A 27,010-nucleotide genomic window follows, 5' to 3' on the forward strand; every position below is an offset into this window, starting at 1 on the left:
TAAAGGCTCTTGCTGCCAAGACTAGCCACCTGAGTTTGGACCCTGGGACCCATGTGGCTGAAGGAGAGGACTCCCGCGTGTTGTCCTCTGACTGCCTCAAGAGCACCCTGGCACGTGAGCATCTACATACATACATACATGTGCGAATAAACAAGTTAAAATTTGTGCCTTTTGAGGCCAGCCTGGTCTACAAGAGCTAGCTCCAGGAAAGGCTCTAAAGCTACAGAGAAACCCTGTCTTGAAAAACCAAAAAAAAAAAAAAAATTGTGCCTAATCTTATTTTGTTAAAATAAAGCTTTAAAATATCTGAAATTATCATTATCAACCCACACTGAGTGGATATTATTTGGTATTTTATTACCACATGTGGTTTTGTTTCTTTTTTAATTTGTTCGTTTGTTTGTTTTTCGAGACAGGGTTTTTCTGTATAGCCCTGGATATCCTATAATTGATTCTGTAGACCAGGCAGGCCTTGAACTCACAGAGATCCACCTGCCTCTGCGTCTTAAGTGCTGGGATTAAAGGTGTGTGCCACCACCGCCCGGCTCCAAATGTGGTTTATAAACATCTCTGCATAATAGTTATATATTTTTAGATATCTGAAATTATATACTTTTAGATATTATAAGTTAAACTAATTATATATTTTTTAGAGTTTGGATATGGTTTTTTTTTTTTTTTTTTTTTTTTTTGCTTTTTTTAAGACAAGATTTCTCTGTGTAACAGCTCTTGCTGTCCTGGATCTTACTTTGTAGACTGAGCTGGCCTCAAATTCATAGAGATCCACCTGCTTCTGCCTCCTGAGTACTGGGGTTAAAGATATACGCCAGTACCACCAAGCTATATTTTATTTATTTATTTACTTCTTTATTATTATTTATACAGTGTTCTGCCTGTATGTATGCCTGTACAACAGAAGAGGGCATGAAATCTCATTACAGATGGTTGTGAGCCAACATGTGGTTGCTGGGAATTGAACTCAGTACCTGTAGAAGAGCAGGCAGTGTTCTTAACCTCTGAGCCATCTCTCCAGCCCAATATCTGATTTATTAAAAAAATTATTATGTGTGTTTAGGTGAGCACATGTGTGTGTATGTGTGTGTGTGTGTGTGTGTGTGTGTGTGTGTGTGTGTGGTGTGACATGTGCCCGTGGAGGTCAGAGAACAACACTCAGAGTGGTGACTCTTCTTCCTCCTTTATGTGGGTTCCGGTGTGGAATAGAAGTCGTCAAGATGCCATCTTTGGGCCACAATTGCCTTTACTCATTCCCAAGTTATCTTTCTGATTCCATTAGTTTTTTCCAAAAAGACTGATTTTTCTGTGTTTGTGAGTGTGTGTGCCTATGTCTGTGTCTTTGGAAGCCAGAAGGAGGCACATGGTCCCCTGAAACTGGAGCCCTGTGGTTGTGAGCTCTTGCATGTGAGTGCTGGGACTTGAACTCAGGGCCTCTGTAAGCATTAACTGTCTAGCCGTCCATCATCCCGCTAGCTCCATCTCTCTCTCTCTCTCTCTCTCTCCCTCTTTCTCTCCCTCTCTCCTTCTCTCTCTCTCTCTCTCTCTCTCTCTCTTTTCTTTTTTCTTTTGAGGCAGCATCTTACTCTACAGCCCAGGCTGACTTCAGATCTAGTTCTCCTGCCTCAGTTTCCCTAGTGCTGTGATGACAGGTGTGAGCCACCACATCCAGCCAGAGAGCTGGTCTCCCATCTACATGTGTGCCTGAGTGTCATGCCTGGGGCCTCCAAGGGTAGGAGAGACTGTTGGAATTGGGCGTGGCTGCCTGCCCGTTCGTCTGCTGGCCCCTCCACCCTGCTTTCTGCTCTGTCCTTCTCCCCACCACTCATGTCCCCTGTGGTCTCAGGCAGGCTCCACAGTCTGTCATTCAAGTTGGAGCCTTCAGATAACTGGTGCTGTGTTGGGGGCAACACCTGCCCCAGCAACTCCCAACTAGTAGAGATGTGTTCCAAACACACAGTAATGTTTGGAGATTCTTTGGGGGGGTTATAACTGTAGGGCTCTACTGTCCTGCAGTGGAAATGCTGCGGAGCCTCCACAGTGTGCTGGAAGGATGCCATAATGACATTCACCTTCTCTGTGTCAGCTATACTGAGGCTGAGAACATTTGAGGCCTTCAGCCGGGCTTAGGGAGTGCTGCTTTGCTTTTCCATTGTATGGAGGAGGGAACCGAGGCACAGAGATGTTGAGTGACAGGACTTTGCAGGGGTAAGATTCCGCTCCCAGCTATGTAGCTGCCTCGGGAGGACCCTCAGAGTCAGGAGTGCTCAGAGTACACTGGTGGAAACCCCGGTCCTTCAGCTTCCGAGCCCCACCTGGGCCAGTCAGGCCCTGACAGTAAAGGGCACAGTCTGCTCAGGTATTTGGGATCCATAACTGGTAGGGATTACACGCCATACCGAATAAGCCTGTGCTGGCCATGCAAGGCCACGGTGAGGAAAGCAAGAGGTGGGAGAAGAGGGAGGCACCCACAGTGTGCTTAGGGAGACTGCTGAGCTGAGCTGTGAAGAATGAGGAAGGGGACCAAAAACACACCAGGAGGAGAGAAGCAGGAAGCCAGGCCCTGCTGGAGGCCTCTGTACTGGGAGTTCAGGTCTCAGACCTTATTCCAGCCCTGCCCCAGCACCTGGGTGTCCTCTACCTGCCTTCCAATCATAGCGTTCCCAAGAGGCTGCTTCACGTGACCTATACAGCTTACCTGCTCTCGCTTGCCCTTGCACGGAACACACCAGCATGCAAGCACACAGAAACAGGCCTCTTTACACGTGTATTTAAAAGGACTGGGAACTCAGCCAGGCATGGTGGTGTGTGCCTTTAATCCTGGCACTTGGAAGACAGAGGCGGGTGGATCTGAGTTCCAGGCCAGCCTGGTCTACAAAGTGAGATCTTGTCTCAACAGACTATGAGAAGAGATGGTCAAGTAACGCCTCCACTGTCCTCTGTCAGAGACGTGACCCAGTGCCCAAGATGCTTTGGGAACATAGCAGGACCCTAACGCCGCAAAGGCCTTGAGCAGCGTTAGCCTAGTCTCCAGAACTGCTATCCAGCCTCCAGACGCTGTTCTTTGAGGCCCAATAGCCTGCTAACCCCTCCTCTCTTCCAGGAGATCCACTGGCTTCCAAAGCCCCAGGCCCCTCCCCCGAGGTGGAGGAGGACTCCGGAGAAGCCTTTGAGTTCGATGACAGTGATGATGAAGAGGGGACCAGCACAGACTTGGTTGTTCCTGACCTTGCCCCTGAGAGGGATGCAGAGCCCTCACTGATCAGCTTCGACACTGTCCCTGGCCCAGGTGAGGTGTCTTGGAGAGTCTCAGCTGGGCATGTGAACTGGGGAGGCTCAGGCTCCCCAGTAAGCAGGAAAGGGAGCCACTGGGAAGAGGCTGTGTCCCGTTTCTCTTGGGAAAGGAGATTCCTAACATTCCTACAACATCTGGCTTGCACTCTGCCGGGGCCTTAATGGAATCGCTTGGCCTGAGTTTCTGCTGGGGACACAAGCCCTGAGCTCTTGGAGCCTTCCAGTCACAGCTCCAGAGAGCCCATCAGTCTGCTTGGGGAGCCAGCTCCCCGGGGGTGGGAGGGTCCAGTCATGTTGTCAGTAAATGCCAGCTGCTGGGCGCTCAGATCTGTCATCTGGGAGACACTGGGGACTGGCTCAGCAGGAACTTCCTGAGCAGGGGTTGGTGAAAGCCTGGCAGGCAGGGTACTGGTTCTGACTGAGGTTGGGCCGTGGGGGCGGTGTGGGACAGGCCGGACAGGTAGGGAGCTTACTCAACAGAGTGGGGGCCTAGGGAAAGGCAGGGAATCCTAAGGGCACCCTGGTTCCTTGTGGGGCGGGGTAAGAAGGGGGCGGGAATAGACTCATCTCTTGGGGCCAGCCTCTGTCTGACAGGCTGTCTTCCTTTGCTCTTCCCACAGACCTAGACCCAGCCGCTGTACCGCCCCAGACAGAGTAAGTGAACTTGTGGCTCATCGTAGCTTTGCCCACTGGGAAGAGAGTGGAGTAGAGCAGGGGCGTGCGGGACTGGGTGGAACTGTGGAGAATGCCGTAGTTCATTAAGACCCTTCGCTCAGATGAGGTCAGTGCTGAGGCTCGGGTGGCTCTCTTTCTTTCTTTTGACTGGGAGCCTGCTGCATGGCAGGAAGCAAGCCTGGCCCCAGTCCCACACCAAGGCCTCTCACTACCCAAGTGGTCTTTGTGGACTCAGGGACTCTCCCAGCATCTTTGTGTCCCTGCATAAAATGGAAGAGGAGACTCAGTCCCCCAGAGCTATCCATGGGAACTCAGCTCCTATGGACCACCTCTGCTAATACTGACCCATTCTTCCCCTTTTTCTTAGTTAAACTTTTTACATTTATTTGGGTGTGTGTGTATGTGTGTGACATGTATGTACACATGCATTTGTGTGCATGTGCCATGGTTACATAGTTCTCAGGGGGTAACTGATGGGAGTCAGATCTCTCCTGCCTTGTAGGTCCTAGGGAATTAATTGGACTCCGGTCATCAGGCTTGGCAACAAAGAAGCTTGCTGCACCATCTTGCTGGCCAGTTTTATATTTCATTTTATTTTTGTGGGAGGGGGCAGATAAATTTTTTCATAGCCTAGTGTGGCTTTGAACTTACTGTGTAGCAGAGATGGCCATGAACTTTGAGATTATGGGCATGCAGCACCGTGCCTAGTACTGGGGAGTGAACCCAGGGCTGTGTGCGTGCCAGGCAAGCACTCTGTCAACTGAGTTACATCCTTAGGTCCCATTTAAAAAGAATTCTATTTTTCTAAAATTTTTTGGTTGAGACAGGGTCCTATTCTGTTTGTACTAACAACAATCCTCCTGCCTCAGCCTCCCAAGTGCTAGTGTTACAGCCACCACACCTGGTTACATTTCCCCTTTGTGGCTGTTGTTGAGGGACTCTATGTGCCTTGTGCCTGGGAGCTCCCAGGAAACAGGGCACCCTAGTGGCTAAGGGCTGGAATGCTGGGGCCTTGTTTTAGCCCACCCAAGTACTAACATGGAAGCCAAAATTCCTCTGGACTCTGGTTTCCTCTGTAAACTGAACCACTGATTTCTCCCCCATGCTGTGCCTAGCTCAACTCACAGTTAGTGGTACTTAATCAGGCTGGCTACTCATTTTTTATTATATTAATTTATGTAGTGTGTATGTGTATTTGTGTGGATGTGTTTGTGTGTCTCGGTACACAAACAGAGGTCAGCGGACACTTGCAGGAATGGGTTTGAACTCAGATCCTCAGGCTTCCCTGCAGGAGCCTTAACCTGCTAAGCCTTCTTGATAGCACAGTCCTTCAATGCTCAGGGTCACAGAAAGACTGTGTGTGTGTGTGTGTGTGTGTGTGTGTGTGTGTGTGTGTGTGTGTTTGCACTTGGGGGGGGGGATAGTTGATGGCTAAAGACATCTGGAACCCCGGGTTGAAATCGTGGCTCTCCCGATGTGACAGAGGAAGCCTTTGTCTCCCTGTGTGAGTTGAAGGCTCATTCTCAGGCAGATGACCCCAGATCTCCAGCTTAGATAGATGCCCTTGCAGGGCAGGGAAGCCCTCATTCACATACATTGCTCATGTTGAGTGGGTGGACCCCTAGGGTTTCTTCCTGGCTTGGAGTGGGTGAGCAAGCTCGGTATTGTGGGTTCCTCTCCTCTGTGATTAGCTTGGACCCGATCAGCATGGTTCCCAGTATTGCCTGGGGGCTGCTCTGTTTGGGATCCCCATGATACAGCAGGGTACTAAGCTGTAGAGAACTTCAGTCAGGGGTCTTGGACACAGGATGAAATAGAGTAGGGATGGATGTCCAGGGGTCTGGGCCGTGACCGGAAGGGCTGTAACAGGAAGTATCTCTGAGCATGAGTGGAAATTCATATAGGACTGGGCAGAGTGGAAGAAATTTCTAGATTGAGAAGCCCCTGGGCAGATGGACAGGGCTCTCCTGGAGCAGTTTGGGTTAAAGAAAGGATACCCCTCTTTGGGGTCTGGCTGTTACTCCATCTACTTCCCAGAGGCAGAGCTCAGGACTAGGACTGTGGTGGGTGCATTCTCCTGGCTCTTTCTGGTGTGCCTTCTCTCTACCCCCTGCCCAGTGTACCCACTGTGTCCTAAGGACATGACTCTCTAGCTCAGACTCAGTGATCCCAGACAGATCATATGTCAGGGCAGCGCTGGACATCATGCTGAGGCTAAGTGACCCAGTGACCCCATGAGCTGGCTGTGTGTTCTAGTATTTCTAGTTCTTGGCTGGGCTGGTCGGGATGACTCAGAGTGGTCCACGGCTTGGACATGAGGGGCCGGGCTCCTCACTCTCGGTCATCATCCTGTCCCGCCTCTCTGCTGTCTGTTCCGAGTTAACCCAGGAAACGCTTGCCCTGTTGCCTTGAGCATCTTCTCTTGCTTGGCGCTGGACCCAGTTTTAAACCTATGCTCTTCACCAGCCATGCACACTTGGGTTAACTAGGAACCTCTCCAAGGCCATCAGTTTAGTGGAATGATGATAACTACCCAGCAGCGTTATTAGGTGTAAACAAGGCTGGGGAGGAGAGCCCGTCTCTCCGAAGTGTGCCTGGAATGTGGCTTCAGCCCTGGCTTGTGCAGTGGGGAGGCTCCTAGTAAGGGCAGGCTCTGCTTCCCCAAGCCTCAGCCTTAGTCAGCAGGTCACACCAGCAATCTGGAAGTGAAGCAGAGGACAGCTAATGTGGCTGCTCAGATTTCTCTCCCCTCCCTCCCTCCCTCCCTCCCTCCCTCTCAACAGGTTCTAGTAGCCCAGGCTAGCCTCAAACTTACTCCATAGCCAAAAATGACCTTGGACTTTTGATCCTCCTGCCTTCACCTCCCAGCCCTGGGATTACAGATGTGAGTCACCACTTCCAATTTATGTGGTCCCGAGGGCTTTGTCCTGTAGGAGAATGTTCTACCTGCTGAGCCCCCCCCCCCCCAAGGAAACCATTCTTAACATTCTGACTTCATTCTTCTCCTTATCTGCTACTCCCTCAGTAGGTCATAAGTGCGCTTGCTGAAACAGCAGCAGGCGACATGGGTTTTTTTAGAGCGGTGGTTTTATTGTGCCTGCGATTTCATGGCTCGCTAATTTTTTTTTAACCTAATTACACACAGTGAACGTTTTCCCGTGGGAACGTGTATTCTTATTTCACGATCGGTGAGGATGCAATGCCTGTCTGTGCTCTGGCTGCTGTCCCTAGGCCCCCAGAAGCTCCTGAAGTAGGCCAGTAGGTACATTGGCGTGGCACCTGCGTTTGTGGCATTGAGGCCACGTGAGAGGGTTCTCAGGTGTCCTTAGCTATCACTTCCAGTTGAGGACTGTTTTGGGGGCCGGGATGAAGCACCCCCTCCCCTGACTTCTCCATGTGGTTCCTCACCATGCCAGTAATCGAGCTTGTGGACTCGTGTCCAAGTGTAGGAGGCAAAGGAAAAACCATGCCCTGGAGGTCATCTCTATGGGAGGGACCCTAGCCACAGCATGCAGATCACGTGGCTAAAGGGGGCCACTACCTGGAGAGGCATAGGGAAGGCCAGAGCCTAGGCAGGCATTGTTATCTGCCTATCTCCATGTCTGCTTTTTGGCAGGACCCTCTGGGGGTGTATCATGGTCTGTTCCACAGCTGTGGAAACTGAAGCACGGAGGCATGCTGAGCACTTTTTTTTTTTTTTTGGACAGGGTTTCTCTGTAGCTTTGGTGCCTGTCCTGGAACTAGCTCTTGTAGACCAGGCTGGCCTCGAACTCACAAAGATCCACCTGCCTCTGCCTCCCGAGTGCTGGGATTAAAGGCGTGCGCCACCAACGCCCGGCTTGCTGAGCACTTTTCTATACATTCTTCCTTGGTCCTCACGGCAGGAAGTGGACGTGATGATTCATTTGGTTCTGTATTTAGTGACTGTCCATGTGCTCTGGGCCAAATGGCAGAGGCAGGATTTGTCTTCTGGCTGTTGTAACTGGTGTGCGCTGCACCTCACCTCTGGCCCGGGTCTCTGCTCTGCTGCTCATTAGAGTTAGTAGAAGCCCCTCCCAAGAACCGTGATCAGTGGTTCTGTCCTCTATAGGACAGAGGTTTTGAGGCTAGTGTCTTTTTGGACTCTAGTCTCCCAGAAGCTGGCTTGGAACCTTTGGGCCCGACCCAGCCTCATTATGTGGTTCAGGCCAGCCTTGAACTCACAATCCTCTTGCTTTAGCCTCCCAGGTCCTGGACTGCAGGCCTGAGCCTGTGTGTTCTGTCTTATTTGGTCCTGGGAGGGAACCTAGGGCTTCAGGAATACTAGGTAAGCTTTCTACCCACTGAGCTACATCCAGGCATCAGGGCCAGATGGCCTTTAAGGTCTGTTCAGCTTTGCTGGGCAGGGTGGCCAGGAAAGTTACCGATAACCCCAGTGTTTGAGGGACAGAGGCAGAGGGGTCGTTAAGCTGCATTTATTTCTTTGTGTGTCTGTACATGCATGGCATGGCGTGTGGCTGTCCAAGGACAGTTTGCGGGAGTTGGTGCTTTCCTTCCACCATGCGAATTCAAGGATAAACTCATGCTGCCAGTCTTGGTGGGAAGCACCTCTGCTTGTTGAGCCATCTCACCTGCCCTGAGGCAGAAGGATTTGGACGTTGAAACTAGCCTGGGCTACATAGTGAGTTTCAGGCCAACCTGGGCTATATGGTGAGACCTTGTCTTAGAAAAAGAAAAGAGATTCTTTCAACTCATGTTACCGACAGCAGCATCCAGGTCTGAGGAGAGCCCCCCATGTTTGGTTCCAGCCTGCTGAATTGACTTTTGTTGATGTTTCTTAGATGTGGGGGTGTCACAGGTGATGGGGTCTTTAGGGGGTACTGGCGGTGTGTGAGCTTGGAAGGGAGTGAGTGACTCTGCTTTGTGCTTGGCTGCAGATTGGGTTTTCTTCCACGTCTTTTAACACAGATCCTATCCTAGCATGCTCTGCTCCCCAAAGGTGGCATTCTTTCTTCTAGAATATTCTTCATGCCTCTCTTTATTTGCCAGGTGGCTGGGCCCAGCTGGCCTGGAACCTTCAGTGTTCTGGAGTAGAGGCCTTTTGTGTGATGACCCACCCTGTACAGCCTTTGGAAAGGAGCCCCGTGGGGTCTGATGTCTAGAGAGGGTCATTGCCAGGCCCACTTCTGCAGCGAACATCCACTGCTGGACAGATAATGGGACTGAGGGTTTTCAGATGGGTGTTGGGCATCACTGTGTGCTTACGGTGCATGGGACAGGCAGGGTCAATGCTGTCTGTGGGACAGGAGGAGGGGACACACGTGGCCTTGGGGCTCTGAGGGCTGGAGGCATACTGGGAGCTGGGGTGAACTCCTCTTTCTGACTGATACCCGCTCCTGTTGTAATTGTAATGCTGCTGGCCTGCTCTTGTCAACTGGGTACCCTGTCCCTTTAAGAGACAAACCTCCCGGGCTGGAGAGATGGCTCAGTGGTTAAGAGCATTGCCTGCTCTTCCAAAGGTCCTGAGTTCAATTCCCAGCAACCACATGGTGGCTCACAACCATCTGTAAAGAGGTCTGGCGCCCTCTTCTGGCCTTCAGGCATACAAACAGAATATTGTATACATAATAAATAAATATTTAAAAAAAAAAAAGAGACAAACCCCCACCCACTCCCAATCTCCCCCTTCTCAGGCAAGCTGATCTTCTGCCTCTTCTTCCTTTTTTCTCTCTCTGTCCATTCTTCTTCTGAAGAGGCAACCTCTATCTCTCCATTTCCCCCTTCGTTCCTCCCACCCCTCCTCTCCTCTATAACCCCTTACCCTTACACCCTTCCCAATACCCACTAAATAAACTGTATACCCAAGTTCTCTCTGCGTGGCATATCAGTCTGTCTCCCACCCGCTAAGGGACCAGCCAGGATCCCGAGTAAATCCTAACACCTCTCTCCCATCTTCTCCGGACCTCATCCTCTGCGTACGTGGCTTCACCCTGGCATGTGCAGGCAGATGGTGTAACTGTAGTTTAGCCCTGTCTCCTGGGCAAGGCTTGAGGCCTCAGGAGGGCGGAAGTGCACATGAAGCTGAGATCATGACCCTCTCATGGGTGTTTGTCGTGGTTATTTATTATCCTGGAGGAGGCGCAGGAGTGTTTGCTCACTGGGAGAATGGTCCATTCCAGCTGGGCAGTGACAGGGCTCTGGGTGGTTTTCCGGGACAACAGCTGGGAGGGGCTGCCCCCATGGGCATGGGCTGGGCAGGAAGGAGGAGGTGCCCTGGACTCATTTTCTGCCATGCTTTCCTCGTCCACTAACCCTGAGCCCAGACCTGTGCTTGGAGTGTCACCCTGTTTGGAGAGCCCCTCCCCTCTTGCTTGCCTGGGAATACCGGCTTTAGTTTGTGTGGTAAAGAGCTGAGCCCCGGAGCAAGGGTTTGTAGGAGTGGCTGGGGATGTGGCTCAGCTATGGGATGGCAGCTTAGCATGTGCAAGGCCCTGGGTTCCATCCCTGGCACTGAATAGGCCAAGCATGGTGCTACACACCTGTAATCTCAGCACTTAGGAGGTAGAGCAGGAGGACCAGGAATTTGAAGTCATCTTTGCTACATAATGAGTTTGAAGTCAGCCTGGGCTTTTAGACCCTGGGCTCCTAGACCCTCTCCTACCACCTCTAGTTTAAAATAAAACAAAACAAAAACCAAAAAGCTTTGCAAGAGTATCAGCTTGGTTCAGATCTCAGCTGTGTTCTTTCCAATCAGCCAGGGAGCTTGGGCAGTGGAGGTGGGCAGGAAGGTGACCCTGTGTGGAGATGACAACTGCCAGCCGGCCCTTAGTCGCAGGAAAGGACCAGGACCTGTGCTTGCCACTTCCTGTGCTCTGATAACACACAGCCAGGAGGCTCATCCTTCAGCCTCCCTGTGTGCATGTAGTGTGCTCCTGGCATGTCCAGGTCCCTCTAAAACTACTTGGCCTCACCCAGTAATGCCCAGCCCCACCTTGAGGTCAACTTCAAAGTTTGCACAGGATCCGCTGTTAGCAAAGTCGTAATAGCCTCGGAGTTGGTTGCTGGGCTCTCTTGGGCGTGTTAGTCTGGCTGACTATGAGGCAATACCTGGATTTTTAGCATGGTGGTGACATAATTGCCTGGCACCTATAAGACCTGGGGTTGCATTTCCTGCACAAAGAAGGAAGGGAAGGAGAGAGAAGAAGAAGGGGAAGAAGGATAACTAAACAGGTGTTTCACAGACAGTATATACTACCTTTCATAGCTCTGGACCTGGGCATCACTGTGCCTACTGTGCGTGGGGCTGAAGGTGTGGGGCAGGCAGGAGAACGCAGGTCATCTCCTGTCTGTGAGAGAGGAGGGCACGCGAGACCTTGGGGCTGTGTGGGATGGAGGCTTGCTGCTCTGTCTTCTGGTCTCCTGGAACTGTCCAGCCTGTGTGAACATCTCTCTCTGACTCCAGCTTCCTCTCTGTCTCTTCTCCCCTGCACTGGTAGAGTGGCCAAGGTCGGAAAGTGCAGGCCAGGGGATATTACTGTAGTCAGGCTTTGTCTCCCTTGGGGGTGCGGAAGCAAAGACGCAGCTAAGATTAAGGCTGCAGGAGATCGAGAGTCTGCCGGGGGCTACTTTTTCACCTATACATGGCTGTCATCTTCTTGTGATCGGTCATGATGGAAGGGGCTGTTGGTAGCTCCTTATATAAGAAGTCATTGATTCCTCCCGTGGGTCTCTCACTGTCTAATCCCCAAAGACCCCATCTTCTCTCACTGTGCCCTTATGGGTGACCGTTTCTTTCTCCTTTTTCCTCCTTTTTTTTTGAGATAAGGTTTCTCTGTGTGTAATCCTGGCTGTCCTGGGACTTGCTCTGCAGCTCAGGCTGGCCTTGAACTTAGAGAGAGTCACTTGCCTCTGCCTCCTGAGTGCTGGGATTAAATATGTTCACCACCACTTCCTGGCTTTCAGGGATGGAAACTTAGCCTATGCCTGTGACTCTATGCTGAACACTGTTTTTTGCCTTCCTTAGAAAAAATGGTTAAACAGGTGTCCTCGCTAGACTTTCTATTGCTGTGATGAAACACCAGGACCAAAAGCAACGCGAGGAGAAAAGGGTTTATTTGACTTATGCTTCTACATCACCGTTCATCACTGAAGGAAGTCAGGGCAGGAGCTCAAGCAGGGCAGGAACCTGCAGGCATGAGCTGATGCAGAGGCCACAGAGGGGTACTGCTCACTGGGTTGTTCCTCTTCGTTAAAGATCTGCATTAGAGTGACCACGAATAACCACATGACACAGTCAGTACTAGGCTGTCTTGAAATCTCCTCTGCCAACACCATTAATCTAAAACTCATCAATTTAGCCTCTGGTAAATTATTATTATTATTATTATTATTATTATTATTATTATTATTATTGACAAGGGCAAAGAGCAAGCACATTCTTTGTAAAAATACCATCAGAATGTTCACTAGAAACATACTTTGCTAGACTCCCATTGTCCTCATCACCCTCAGTTCCACTGTCCCTGCTCCTACGAGGATGACCCAGTAAGCCCCATTTAAATCAGTCAACTGGTTTTCCAGTCCGAAATCCCAAAGTCCACATTCTGCCCACAAGCAGCATGGTCAGGCCTGTCATAGCAATACCCCAGTCCCTGGTACCAACTTCTGTCTCAGTCACTGTTCTGTTGCTGTAGAGAGACACCATGACCAAGGCAAGCTTTACTAAAGAAAATGTTTAACTGGGGCTTGCTTATAGATTCAGAGGGTTATCCTGTTATCATCATGGTAGGAGCATGGCAGCGTGCATGGTGCTGGAGTAGTAGCTGAGAACCACATCCTGATTTGTAGGCAGCAGCAGATAAAGAGGCTTGGCCTGGCATGGACTTGTGAAATCTCAAAGCCCACCTCCCAGTGACTCATGCCTCCTCCAACAAGGCCAGTCTTTCCCAGACCGCTCATCATCTGGGGACTAAGCATACACATCTATGAACTGATGGAAGCCAATCACATTCAAACCACCACAATAGATAGGGCAGCATAGGACTTTTTGTTTGTTTGTTGAGACAGGGTTTCTCTTTGTTGCTTTGGAGCCAGGCCTGGAACTAGCTCTTGTAGATCAGGCTGGCCTTGAACTCACAGAGATCCGCCTGCCTTTACCTCCTGAGTGCTGGGATTAAAGGCGTGCGCCACCACCACCTGGCAGTAGCATAGGACTTTGTGTGACACAGTGGGACTGGGGAGTAGCTGAGGATTTAAGTGCAAGCTTCAGCTTTAAAAATGTTTTAAATTTTTTTATTTGTATTTTTTATTAGTATATGTATTTGTGGTGTGTGTGTGTGTGTGTGTGTGTGTGTGTGTATGTACGTAGTCTAAGGATAACGTAAGGAGGTTGGATCTTTCCTTCCACTGTGTGGGTCCCAGGAATCAATCTCAGGCCCTCAAACCTGGCAGCAAGCATCTTTACCTACTGAGCCATCCTCTCACCTGACCGCAACCTCAGCATTTGAATAGTGGGGGAACACAGTCCTCACTGTAGACAGACGTGGGCTTAGTCACCTTCTAGTTAGCCGAGTGGTCTGAGCGAGCAAGTGAGAGAGCCTGCTTCTTAGCCTGGATACTTGGTTAAAACTCTTTAAACTTTTCCAACTCATGTCTCCATCTCACCCGAGAAACTTATATCTAACCTTGGATGCATAGTTGTGTAAATAGGTATATGCACCACACGCTTAGCAATGATAAATATTAAGACATTTATTTATCAATCCCTTAGCATATGTATAATTTTACCAGTGGCTAAAGGCATAAACAGATTTTGCATACTAATGAGGTGAATGTGCTTATTTAGTTAAATCTCTGGTAAGCATTGGACACAGCAGCACACACAGCGACTGTTTTTCACACTTGGTTGATCGTTTTGATCAGTGCTGAGACTTCTCTGCTGTTTCACAGATAACCAGTACAAAACAGCAGAAGAATGTTTGTTTAAAACTATTGCAGGGGCTGTTAAAGGTTATTCCAGATCAAAAGTTATATTGTGATTTTATTTAAATGAAATTCAACTCCGTAATTTTTAAAATCAAACATTCAAACAAAATCCAACCCCAAAGAGAATACTTAGGTGCTGAAGAGTGCCGGTGGGGGAAATGAAGTCTTTGCTTTCCATGATGAAACAGTGTATTTCTTTCCATAAGAGCATAGAACTCTAAGCACAGTAAAAATGTTGCAATTTGAATCATGGGACTGGAGAGGTGGCTCAGCGTTAAGAGCACTGGCTGTTCTTCTAGAGGTCCTGAGTTCAATTCCCAGCCACCACATGATGGCTCACAACCATCTCTAGTGGAATCTGATGCCCTCTTTCTGGCAAAGGGGTATATCCAAATAGAGCATTCATTCATAAAAAAAAAAAAATCTCAAAAAAAAAAATGGAGTACCTGCTTTAAAAAAAATTAAGAAAATAGTCTTGAGAGCTGGGTGGTGATGGCGTACACCTTTAATCCCAGTACTCAGGAGGCAGAGACAGGTGATTCTCTGTGAGTTCAAGGCCAGCCTGGTCTACAGAGGGAGTTTCAGGATAGGCTCCAAAGCTACAGAGAAACCATGTCTTGAATCAGAGCCAAGGTTTACTTTGGATTTCTTTTTTAAAGGCTAGCCCAGCTTAGATGACCTGAGGGTCTAATGCTAAGCCACTCTCCATAGTCACCATCCTCCCAGTGTGACGAGGAGGCCTAAGTTTCACTGACCCATCTCTCCGCAGGGCACCCGCTGTGGTCAGCAATGGGGATGCTGTGGGCGCAGCTTTCTCTGGGGTTCGGCGCTCCAGCTGGAAGCGGAAGAGCTCACGACGCAGTAAGTTACTCCCCACTCACCCCCCCCCCACCATTTGCCACCCACCCTAGGTAGAACCAAGATTGTCTCTTAGTTTCTAGGCCAAGAAATGGCATGGATGCTTGAGAACCAAGGGGGCATTCATGTTTAGAGAGTTACCACAGACTTGTTGGCTCTCTGTTATGGACTTCCCGTTCACTGCTCACCAGAGCCCTAGATCCTTCATCCAGCTGTCCACCTGCTCTCAGAAGCTTCAACAAGAGGATCCCCAGAGTTAGCTCCCTGGTGGCTGGTCCGGGCCCTCTGAGAGGAGAGCCACACTCAGGAGCAGCTGGGTTCCCACACAAGTGAGAGGGACAGCTTCAGGAGGAGGAGCCAGGGTCCAGAGGAAGTACCAAGGTTCATGTTAGTGATGCGTTTAGGGGTGAAGCAGGCTGCTAGTGCCCTAGCTCCCCCGAACACCTCTGACAAAGGTGAATGAAGTGATCCTGTTTGTGCTCCATCACTTCAGAGGCTGGATGAGGGGATGAGACAAAGGGGAAGGGGCAGGACTGGTGAGGACTGTCACAGCCATCCAGGAGAGGGGTTCAGTCTGGACCCACTGGAGAGTGGGATGAGCGGGAGGAAGAAGAGGGTATCGGCGACAGAGCCTGGCCAGGTTTTGGATGCTGTAGGACTCAGGAAGGCATCCCTTAGGGGCTAGGGCCTTTCTAGGGGGCCCAAGGGTCAGAGCAGATTCTCTAACCCTACTCTGCCCATCCTGGAGCTAGGCTTCAGGGTAGGGCTTCCCTGCAGGTGCCGTGGCCAGGGTGGAGGTGTGTGGGTGGCAGGGGGCAAGTTGGGGGTCTGTGGCGGGCACTGAGAAGGCCAGTGTGCCGGAGGAAGGCAGTGAATTGTGTCCCTGGTGGTGAAAGTTAGGACGCATGGATGGCTACCAGCTGGTTGGTCCTCTGTGGAGCACTTGGGATGGTCCACCCTCTGTGGACCACTTGGATGACCTTTCTCCCCTCTGTCACCAGTTGACCGATTCACCTTCCCTGCCCTGGATGAAGATGTAATTTATGACGACGTCCCCTGTGAGAGCCCAGACGCCCATCAGCCCGGTATGGCTTCTTTTGACCTCCATCCTGGCCTTTCTCTGTGACAGAGAAAGGAAGGTCTCTTCCCCTTCCTTCTGTTCCCAGTGCTCTCTGTCCCCATCTTTCACACCCCTGCAGACATATAAGCAGAGATTCACCATAACCTCAGGTCTGGGCAAACTGGTCGGGACAGGGTTTGGGGTCTTGGGTAGAATGATGTTAAACCATGAGTCCCTAAAGACAGTCACTTCCCCAAACCTTGATTAACTCCAGGGAGAATGAGTTAGCTGTGTAGGCTTCCAGGGCAGTGGTAGAAGTGGACAGATTATTTGGCGTGAAGGATGACATAGAGAGACTCTGCTGAGTTGAAGACGGAAGAAGGACAGGTGGTGTGTGTATATATGTGTGTGTGTGTGTGTGTGTGTGTGTGTGTGTGTGTGTGTGTGTTGGGAGACTGAGATGCATTAAGCCAGGCTGCTCAATACACATATGCATGTACATGTATACATGTGCATACACACACACACATGAACACACACATATGTACACATGCATATAAGGGCACACACACAAAGTGGTCCAAAGCCAAGACCTCGTGCATGCTAGCACTCTAGCCCTGAGCTATCTGAGATTCATGTTGCTGTGGGACAGGGTCCTGCCAAGTAGCCAAGGCTCGCCCTGAGCTCACGTTTCATCATCAGCCTCTGCAGTCTACTGGGATTACAGGCATATGCCTTCGCTCCAGGCTGACTCTTCACATGTTGCCATGATAGCTGTGATTAGGGGTATTATGTCTTCATTTTAGAGATGAGGAGACATTAAGAGGCCAGACTGGAATTCAAGTCCAAGGCTCTGCCCCTCCCCCAGGAGGATCTGGGTGGCATTTTTTGACAGAGGGAGCACATTTGATTCTCCTGCAGAGTCAACCCCTTGAGATAGGCAGGATAGGACTTGTGGTTCCACATGCATTAGAGAGGTCAAACCCTAAGCCCTAGATCACACAGCTAGAATTTGAATATAAGATGTTCTTTCTTTCTTTCTTTCTTTCTTTCTTTCTTTCTTTCTTTCTTTCTTTCTTAACTTCATTGTTCTGTCTGTTTCCTGGGGGCATGGAGGATCCCCACCTAGTTGGGAAACATCACCTCTGCTTTTGAGTAGCCCTTAGTCTGATGGGACCGCAGTAACCATCCTTTTACAATACGTAGTACCACGGGGAGTATACAGACAATAACAAGTCCAGAGGGCCTTTGAGAATCTCCTGTCTCCTGTCCCTAGAAAAGGGACAGACGGGCCAGCAATGTGCATGTCACTTTAGCATGCCTAGGCCAGGCTTGGATTATATTTACCTGCTTGCAGCTCACTGGATCCTGGGGAAGATAACTGATGGAGCTAGGAGGCTGGGGTTCGTGGGGGTGTAACCCAAAGCTGGGCAGTCTCGGTGGCTGATGGGGGGCCCCTCTCCTTGGTTTCTCACCTGAATAAGGCCAAACAGCTGATGACCCAGCCCTGGTCTTCTCTGTCCTCAGGTGTCACGTTGTCTTTTTCTAGGCATCCCCAGGATTTAGGGTCTATCTCTTCAGGCAATAGCTGTGGGGGTAGCCAATGCAGAAATAGCAAGCCCAGCCACACCTTCTCAAGGTCACAGCCAGGGTGGCCTGCAGCTCTGTCCTGGAGATGTAGTCACTAACATCTTGGCTTAAAAATAACTTCCCCATGAGTGGAGGTAAAGTGCTCCCTACCAAGCAGGCGGGGTTAAGTTTGATCCCCAGAATCCATGCAAAAAGGCTGGGCATGGTGTGATCCCACAGCTAGGGAGGCAGAGGTAGCCCCCTTGGGCTTGCTGGTTAGCCAATTTAGACGAATTGGCAAACCTCAGGTCCTCGTGATAGATTCATGTTCTAAAAGCAAGATGAACAGTTCCTGAGGCAACACACATGCGCTCACATGAGTGCCCAGTTGGGTCCCGCACCTCTAGAGACAGGACACTCAACTCATTGTTCCCACTCCTCCAGCTAAGGCATGTCCTGTGGTCTTTGAAAGCGAGGGTTCCTCCTGGACTCTTGGCCAGCTGCGCCCCCTCCTGGACCCTTGCAGACCACATGGACTACACGGGAGGGATACAGCCTTAAGGAAGTCCAGCCCCTTCCTGTGTCTTCCCATTGATGCTTTAGAAGTCTCCAGTCACCCAGGAGCACACTAGGGTTACAGTTAGACTTGACTCTGAGGTTTCCTCTCTCACTGGGAAAAATGCCAAGTAGTGAACACCCTGCACTCAGAGGGGTGCCATGTTAAGAGAGGATTAAGGAGCCTTCCTTGTCGGGCATTTACCTGCCTGGGTTCCGGATCTGGGTGGCTGGGGTTCCGGATCTGGGTAGCTGGGGTCTCCGGCTCACCAGATTGTCCCTGGCTGGCAGGAGCAGAACGGGGCCTACTTTACGAGGATGTGCACCGTGCCGGAGCACCACGTGAGGCTGAGGACCTAGGCTGGAGCTCCAGTGAGTTTGAGAGCTACAGTGAGGACTCTGGGGAAGAGGTCAAACCGGAGGCAGAGCCCACTAAGCACCGGGGGTCCTTCCAGCCCAAGGTGAGGAGCCTGGGGGGTATCTCTCAAGGTCTGGGCGGGCACCCAGACTCCTTCAGGAAGGGATGTGGGTGGTGAGAGCTGGGCACTAGACCCCCCATCTGGGCACCATTGCTTTCCAACAATATCTGGTCAATGATCATCAAGAGGCCTGGTTCATCCCAAGTCAGGAAGTGACCTGAGATCCTGTTGGCTGGAATGGAGGCAGGTACTCCCCTGTCTCCTGCATTTCAATGCAGCCTAGGTTAGTTTATCTTGATGTTCATGGGCTTAGACTGGTCTTCAGAATTTTTCTAAACAGTGGTCCATGAAGCCCACCCAAATGATTAGAGTTGGTCACTAGCTCATTGGTCATTGGCTTTCCTGCCCTACCAGGTCCATCCTCAGACCCACACAGTACCATCTGCCCTGGGGAGTGGACAGGTGACGGGGTGTGTGAACAGAGAACATCAGAGCTGCTCTAGCCTGGCATTTGCTTTCTGGCTATCTGCCTTTCTCCTGTCTGTTTCACGAGGAGCCGCTGGGGATGGAGATCTGGTTCTTCCTCTCCTGAGCTGTTTTTACTCCTCTCATGTTCCATGCTGATACTGAGATTCAGTGGGTGAAGCTTAAGGGTCCCGCCTGACTGGAGACTACTGGTGGATTCCCGTTAGACAGGGGGGTGGGGGGGGGGCCCAGACTGGCTGGGAATTGTGACTAGCTCCAGCCGACTTCACAGACTTCCCGGGAAGGTTTACAGTATTCTTACCTGCCTGTTCCTAAGTTTCAGGTATTCCCAGGAGAGGAGTGCTGACCAGAACAGTCCAGAAAGCTTTTATTCAGCCTTGTGTTGAGCACGCCCAACTGTCTGTACCCTAGACTTCTCAGGAGAGGCCATAGGAAGTAGCTTAGCTCATTGACCACAAAGCAGAGCTCTTAAGACCCTACTGTGTATCAGGCCATCATCCTAGGTCATACGGGACAGTATGGGTCCAGGAAGACCCAGGCTTGGTGGACCTTTATGGTCTAGGAGGAGATGCTGTGTATGACGTAGTTTGTTAAGACTGATGACAAGGACTTGGGGTGCGGGTTAGCTGTTAGAGTGCTTAAGGTTCCCCTCCCCCCCCAGCACCTAATAAACCGAGTGTGGTGGCGTTCACCTACAATGCCAGCGCTAGGCTGGTGAAGGCAGGAGGATCAGAAGTTCAAGTTTGTCATCCATTGTTTATGAAGTTTGAGGCCAGCCTGGGCTACATGAGAACCTATGTTAAAAAAAAAAAGAAAAAGATGCCTTTCCGTTGATATGAATGGGTCCTGCCCAGCATTTGGGAGACCAATGGGATAAGGCTGAGGGCTTGTAAGGCCAGGTGAGAGTTGGGGGCAGGACTCTTGAGGCCTGAGGAGATGACCCTGATGCCTGTGGGCTGGAGAGGCAGCCCAAGCTGGCCTGCGATTATTTCCTGTTTTCTGAAGGGATGAGCATATGTTCCCTTAGAGAAGAGGCACTGCACCACAGCCCCCCTGCCCTCACCCCAATTCCCTGAGTCACCTCTCCATAGAGATGTCTGGCTCTGGGTGGTGACTCTTGTGCCTTGGGCATCCTGTGGCCCTTCCTTATCACCCAGGGCCACTCCTATCTCCCCCTCCTCTGGGTTTTTGAGACAGGGTTTTTCTGTGTAGCCCTGGCTGTTCCGGAACTCACTCTGTAGACCAGTCTGGCCACGAACTTAGAGATTTGCCTGCCTCTGCCTTCCTAGTGTAGGGATTAAAGATGTGCACCACCACCGCCTCGTTCACTCCTGCCTTCTTGATGCAGATCTGAGGGGAATCAAAGGAATCTCTGAAGGCGGGAGGTTGAAAATGACAGACGTGCTACCCAACAGCAGGCGTTAGCCTTGTATGGCTTCAGAGTCCTGATGGGAGCTGGTTGAAGTCACAGATGCTTGGAGTCTGCTCCCAGGGATGCTAACTCAGAGTCTGCCTTTTTAGCCCTCTGGTCCTAGGCTGTATAAGGGATCTATACAACTTCAAGGAGTGCGGGACTGAGCTTATAGTGCAGTTTTAGGGACTTTTAACAGGAGGGCCTTTTCTCTATCCATCTGCTAAGGCCTGCATGCTCCCTAATGGCTGGTTCTTAGGGAAATGTGAGGGTGTGTGTGGCTTCTCCTCTCTGCCTAGGGATGCTGCCAAGCGCTGCCCGTGGGGCTTCACTCTCCTGGGCTGCTGCGGTCCCTGCTCTCAGCCTGCCACTGCAGCCACTGTGCTTCAAGGCCATTGCTGCTTGTGCATGTGCTGTGTGCGCTGCAAGGCTCCGGGTGGCAGGCGTTTGTGGAAGTTTTCATCTTGTCCTTGGAGTCTGACTGGAGCCCCAGCAACAAGCTAGCCAGTGGACTCCTTCCTTTAGATGCCTAGGCCAATCAAGTCTAGCCCAAAACAGTGACCAAAGTGTCTATAAAGGGACCTTCTTAGAAGTGCCTGACCCAGGTGTGGGCAGCTACCTTGAGCTTTGTTGGTCTCTAAGTGACCATTCTATTGGCAACCAGGGTTTGCTGGGCATGAGGTGGGTTGCTGTGAGACCCTCTCTCTCTCTCTGCCTGTGACCTCTTTGTAACCAATCACTGTGACCCAGCTAGGGCAGTCTGGGAAGGGTGGGCTCACTCTCGCCTCTGTCTCATTGGGCTCAGTTCAGCCAGTGACCTTGGATCTTAATGCTTCCTTATTCTCTTGGTGCTCAGAGAGGTAAGGGACCAGAAGGCCAAGGGGCTTGATGGTTTCAGGCTGTCACTGAACAAGGCTCAAGACAGAGCCCAGTGTGCTGGGAGTGAGCTGTCAGAGTTGCTGACAGCAGGAGTTTCACGTATAGGAGTGAGGCTCAGAGAGGTTAGGTGACACAGAGAGGTTAGGTGGTTGGGGTTACACAGCCAGTGAATGACAAGGCCAGGACTCAGCTTCATATATGGGTAAGAGGACCTTCTTCATCTGTCTGTCTGCCATCCATTCATCCCGCCTCCATCCATTGATCCATTCATTTAGTAAATGCAGAGGACTTGTTAAGAGATGAGATGCTAGTGACTCCTGCTTGGGACCATTACTAAACTCCGGGCTTTCCATGGGACATTCAGTAATGCTCTTGGCCATCTATGGAGCTAGATGTCCAGAGCGTCTCATGGTCACTTCACCAGCAAGAAAACTGCAACTTCAGAGAGGTCCAGAGACGTTCCTGGCTTGTAAGTGGGAAGCCAAGACTGACATGTATGCCCACCTTCCTGCAGAGTCCCCGCTCCATCTTTCTGCTAGTCTGTCTGTCCAGAAGTGTACCGTGTCTCTGCCGTCTGTGTGCTTCATCAGATGCCCTCGTGGCTCACACAGGCCGTATATTTAAATGTCTGTTTTCTCATCTGGCCATTCTCCAGATAGCAGTTTAATCAGTCACCCCCCATTCATGCTTCCATGTCGTGGCCCCTCCCTCCCTCCCTCCCTCCCTCCCTCCCAACCTCCCTCCCTCCCTCCCTTTCTCCCTCCTTTCTTTTCTCCTTTCCTTTTCTTCCACCCACTCGCCTTTTCCTCCAGTGGAATGTTGGGGTGAGCTTGGACTAGCTTGTCTACATTACAAATCAGTGTTCAATGGTTCTACTTTGGTAGAGTATGGCTGGTCAGGGTTGGGAGTTTCATACTGTGGAGACACCGAGACACAGGGCTTGTACCCCTGTGAACCAGTTGGTAAGTATTTATCAGTTCAGCAGTGCCTCTGGACATCCAGCCTTCGCTCCATCATCTGTTTGCCCAGCTATAGTTACCCAACCAAATATAGCCAATTGCTCACCTATCCATTTGTTTGCCTGCCCATCCATCCATTCATCCATCCACTCATCCATCCATCCACTCATCCATCCATCCACTCATCCATCCATCCACTCATCCATCCATCCATCCATCCATCCATCCATGCATCATTCATCCACTCATTCATGCATGCATGCATCCATCCATCTATCATCCATCCATCCTTCCACCTATCCATGCATCCACTCATCCATCCATCCATCCATCCACTCATCCATCCATGCATCCATCCATCCATGCATCCATGCATCATCCATCCACTCATCCATCCATCCATCCACCCACCCCACCCACCCTTGAGTCCTTGCACACATCCATCAATCCATCTGTCTATGTTGTCCATTCATCTGTCCAGCAATCTTCTTTTAATCACTCATCCCTTTGTTCACATACCTGTTCATTGTCCCCACCCTGTCATTCAGCCCATCCATCCCTTGTCAGCCTTCCATGTTAGAAGCCCCATTGTCAGGCCTGGGGTGAGGAGAAGACATAGTCAATATCATCCAAGTATCATTTCCCTTTTGCCATGAGAGGGAGGCCTGAGGTCACTTCCCTCCCCACTCTGCTGCCCAGCAGCTGGGAGTCCCACAGCAGAGAGCTTCAGCTGCCTGGCATGCTGGGCTGGATCTGGAGGTGCAGGTTCCAGCCAGCCGCACCCAGACTGCTATCCCATCTGCCTGCCCCAGTTGTCCGTCTGCCATGTGACCTGAGTCTCCTTTTCCCCTGTTGTCTGTGTTTTTTGTCTCCTCGCTTCCCGCCTGCTCTTCTCGCCTGCTCTCCTTCTGCCTGGCCGCTTCTGGCCCCAGCTTTCTCCAGACCTGACTAGGCTAAAGGAGAGATACGTCAGGACTAAGAGAGACATCTTGGCTTTGAGAGTTGGGGGGAGAGACATGCAGGAGTTGAAGCTCAAGTGCGATTGTAAGGTACTGTCTGCCTGTCCCTCTCTCCTGGCCCAGTGCGATTGTAAGGTACTGTCTGCCTGTCCCTCTCTCCTGGCCCAGTGCGATTGTAAGGTACTGTCTGCCTGTCCCTCTCTCCTGGCCCTAGAGGGTCTTTCTGCTGGGCCATCAAGGAGGGTGGGTATGAGCCTGGGGAGTCCTCCCTTGATTCTTGTCACCTGGCTGTACCTCATATTTGCACTGCAGGAAGGCCAAGCCATGAGCTAGCTATTTCTTCAACTTCCTGGTGCTTGCCTAGACCGCGCGCCCCACCCCATACTGCCAGAGAGATGCCAATGAACCACAAGAATACCCAGTGGCGTTTCAAACCTAAGAGCCCCTAGAATGACCTGGGGTTCTCCTTTAAAAAAATCGCAGAGTCCTAGCCAGACCTGGAAGCCATATGCCTTCAATCCCAGTACTTGGGAAGCTGAGGCAGGAGGATTGGGAATTCAAGACCAGCTTGCACTGCCTCAGAAAACTAGACTTCTGGGTGATGCTTTTGGCAGCAGTAGATGGTCTTAACTGAGCAGCACACAGCATGGGCCGTGGAACCCTGTGGATTTGGGTTCAATCGCAGCCTCACTGCTTACAGAGAGTGACCCTGAGCAGATGGACCCCTTGGCTTCGGAGTCTCCATTTCTCTGCCATAAGTAGTAGCAGCCCCAGGGTAGATATGGGGACTGGATGAGGAGGCCATTAAGGTACTTGATGATACTTGGCTTTATAAGCTTAGTGATGGCAGCCACTGTAACTGTAAAGTCCCTGTGGCACCCGGGGATGGCTGTCCTTCCACCATCATTTAGTGCCCGGAGAACAGATAGTGGCTGAGAGTCACCCCTGCAGTCAGCAGCAGAGCTGGGCTCCAGTCTGAGCATGGCAGGGTCCGAATGCTGCCAATCCTACAATTCTGCCCACTGCAGCAGAGCCAGGGGCAGCAAGAGAATGGGGAGAGACCCCAGCAGATACCCCTGAAGGTCGTGAGCCAAGAAGGGAGCAAGGAGAGGAGCTAGGAGCCTACAGAGGGTAGAACATTCGTCCCTCTGTCCCACCTTGCGCTGTATGGAAGGCTGCATATGCCAGACCAACTCAAGGAGCCTTCTGGGTTGTCCACCTGCTGCTCGTCTCTGTTCAGAAAAATGCCAAGTAGAAAGGGTTCTGGTGATTCCCCCAAGGCCACACAAGGCTTCTGAAGATAGTTCCATTGATGGTTCCATCTAGGTAATAACCCCCAGAGTTGGATGTGCCCCAGAAGAGAGGTACACCCGTGCAGTTTCTGAGGTTGATGTTTATTCCCCGACCCCATTAGATTTTCAGAGGTGCTTATGACCCTTCCTACCAAGAGACCAAAAATTCTAGCTATCGATACAGCAAGGGGTGAGGATCCACTTCCTCTTTCTCCTGTTTCCCAAAAGCCAGTCTTGTTCCTAAAAAGCCTTTGCTCTCTGTTGGTTCCCAATAGTTTCAGCTCACTGCCCCCCCCCCCCCCCGACTCTCAGCTCCCCAGGCTCCATGTCCCAGGCTCTTAGCCCCCCAGGCTTTCATCCCCCCAGACTCTCAGTGCCCCCTAGGCTCTCAGCCTCCCCCAAGGCTCTCAGCTTACCCCCAGGCTTTCAGTCCCCAGGCTCTTTGCCCCCCGCCCAGCCTCTCAACCCAGCCTCCAGGCTCTCAGTCCCCCAGGCTCTCAGCCCCCCTAGTCTCAGCCTGTCCCTCAGGCTTTAAGCCCCACCAGACTCTGATCCTGCCTCCCCCAGGCTCTGTCTGTCTTCACTCAGACCCCGTGATGAGAAGGGTATAGCCCTTCAGTTGGGAGCCAAAGAGCTGCCAGAGGCAGGGGCAAGGCCAGTGAATCCAGGGGAACCCTCACTTCCAGATTTTCACCTTCCTCTTCATCAGAGCCTGAGAAAGGAGGGGGTTTCCTGGAACATCCACGGCGTGGCTGTGTAGCTCTCCCATTGAAAGTAAGATGAAATGGAATTGAGATTTCCAGTTCTCTGAACACGGCATGTTCAGAGTGCCCATTAGTGCCACGTGGGCCCCATATTGGGCAGTGCAGATGCACCACTCTTGTGGAACACTCTGATCACAAATGCTGGCGGTGTTGAAAGTGTTGGGGCAGGGGCAGAGCAAGGGGGCAGCAGTTTTCCCCTCAGGTCTGGGTCCTAGTGGCAGGGTGTCTGCTTCCCACTATGAGCATGTTGCTGTCCTCTCACCGGTGGCAAGGCCTGCTTGGCTTGCTTAATTGGCAGCACCGGCGTGTGGCTTCTGCATCCTGTGGCCCCAGTTTTCCATCCCTGTGGGCTGAGACTCAAACTTGCCTGTTGGGGGATGAGGATCGGGGCCTCCTTACCTGGCTCAGCAGGGAGGAGGTCAGTCCTCAGGGACCTTCCCAGAGCTGGCCTGTTCAGTCTCTGCTCACCTGAAACCGTGGCTTGTATGCTTCTGTCTGGGCTTCAGAGAGATGTCTACTTGCTGGGGAGTGTCAGAGCTGGGGTTAGAACCCAGACCTGGCTCTTGCCCATCCTATCACCCCCTTAAGTAGAGGGTAGAGGTCAGGCCCTCTCCTGCCCACAGAGGGACCTTGGAGCATGAGCTCATCTCCCTCCCTGCCACCCCTGGCCTCTGCTGCTCACCCATCCAGAATAGATGGAATTGGGCTGGCTGGTTATGATGTCTGAACTGAGGTCCCTTGAAGGCAGGGGTCCCCGGCTCTGATGATTCCCCCTCTGCCTTTGCTCAGATGACCCAGCTCATGAAGGCTGCCAAGAGCGGGACCCGAGATGGGCTGGAGAAGACACGGATGGCCGTCATGCGTAAAGTCTCCTTTCTGCATAGGAAAGATGTTCTTGGTGAGCAGGGGTAGCACTCGGCAGTGTGCTGGGGGTGGTGCATTCTGGGTGTGACGTGGCTGGTGCCTGGCCTCTTTCAAACTGAACCCTAAATGTTGGGGTCAGTCTCAGCTTGCTTCCCACACCTTTGACCGGTGTGGCCAGCTTCTTCTGTGAGCCATGTGGCTTCCCTTCAGTGTGTGGCCACGGCTGTCACTCTCCTGCCTCCTGGTTCATCTGGCTTTATCTAGAATGTTCTTTGCCCATCTTCCTTTCACCACTACTTATTGAATACCTACTCAACACTGTCCTCAGTGAACCTACCAGAATTTCTTCCAGGGGCTCCAGATGCAGTGGGAAATGATGGTTCAGACGGACTCTAGTCTTTCAGGTTCTCGGGGGGAGTGTGGAGATGGGCTTGGGTCGACATTTATGGCGTGTCTGCTGGGTGCCTCGCTTACAGACGAGGGGACAGGTACAAGTCATAGACTTTCCTGAGGGCATGGGGGTGATAGAGGAGGTTGGGGTGAGAGGTCAGGGCCAGGTCAGTGTGGCTCTATGGGCCTGGCCTGGGCGTTTGCCCTTCAGGACAGCAGAGAGTCACCAGGGTTTTAGACAGAAGTGTCCCAAGGTTGGATTTGATCATTTGACCATTCACTCATTCTACAATTATTTACTGTGTACTACTATGGATATTAACCCATCGTCCCAGGATACAGCTGTGAATGGAATGGCTGTGACTTCTCCCTGGATTCCCGCAGTGCCAATGCTCTGGTCAGGGTGATGGGAGGCTTAAGTGTGAGCAAATAGGTAATATACTGTCTAGTCACGATAGGCACTCTGGGAGAAAAACAGAACTGGGGGTGGGGGAGGGAGCAGAGGAAGGGCTCTATGGCGTGTACTGAAGCCTGCACCCTCTGATGAGGTGGCATTTCAGCATCTGGGGTGAGTCATGCGGGTAGCTGGGGAAGGGTTGTT

The 27,010-nt window shown here is 51.4% G+C and overlaps 1 protein-coding gene across 7 annotated transcripts in view; it reads left to right on the top strand.

Annotated features, from left to right (window-relative positions):
• The window catches only part of Arhgef10l (Rho guanine nucleotide exchange factor 10 like), a 123,147-nt gene that overhangs the window by 35,419 nt on the left and 60,718 nt on the right, over window positions 1-27,010 (top strand). For 4 of the 7 annotated variants that reach the window (XM_041652425.1, XM_041652424.1, XM_041652427.1 and 1 more), the window contains exons 3-9: window positions 3,116-3,301; window positions 3,927-3,960; window positions 14,714-14,805; window positions 15,804-15,887; window positions 18,278-18,447; window positions 23,073-23,189; window positions 25,945-26,053. In XM_041652425.1, the coding sequence (XP_041508359.1) occupies window positions 3,116-3,301; window positions 3,927-3,960; window positions 14,714-14,805; window positions 15,804-15,887; window positions 18,278-18,447; window positions 23,073-23,189; window positions 25,945-26,053 (792 nt within the window). Of the gene's footprint in view, window positions 1-3,115; window positions 3,302-3,926; window positions 3,961-14,710; window positions 14,806-15,803; window positions 15,888-18,277; window positions 18,448-23,072; window positions 23,190-25,944; window positions 26,054-27,010 lie in introns of those variants that run through there. The other 3 variants (XM_041652428.1, XM_041652429.1, XM_041652430.1) reach the window with 2 other exon arrangements.

This window comes from Microtus oregoni, unplaced genomic scaffold, assembly GCF_018167655.1.
Source record: "Microtus oregoni isolate MIOR12 unplaced genomic scaffold, Mior012 000005F_ref0000423, whole genome shotgun sequence".
NCBI lineage: Eukaryota > Metazoa > Chordata > Mammalia > Rodentia > Cricetidae > Microtus > Microtus oregoni.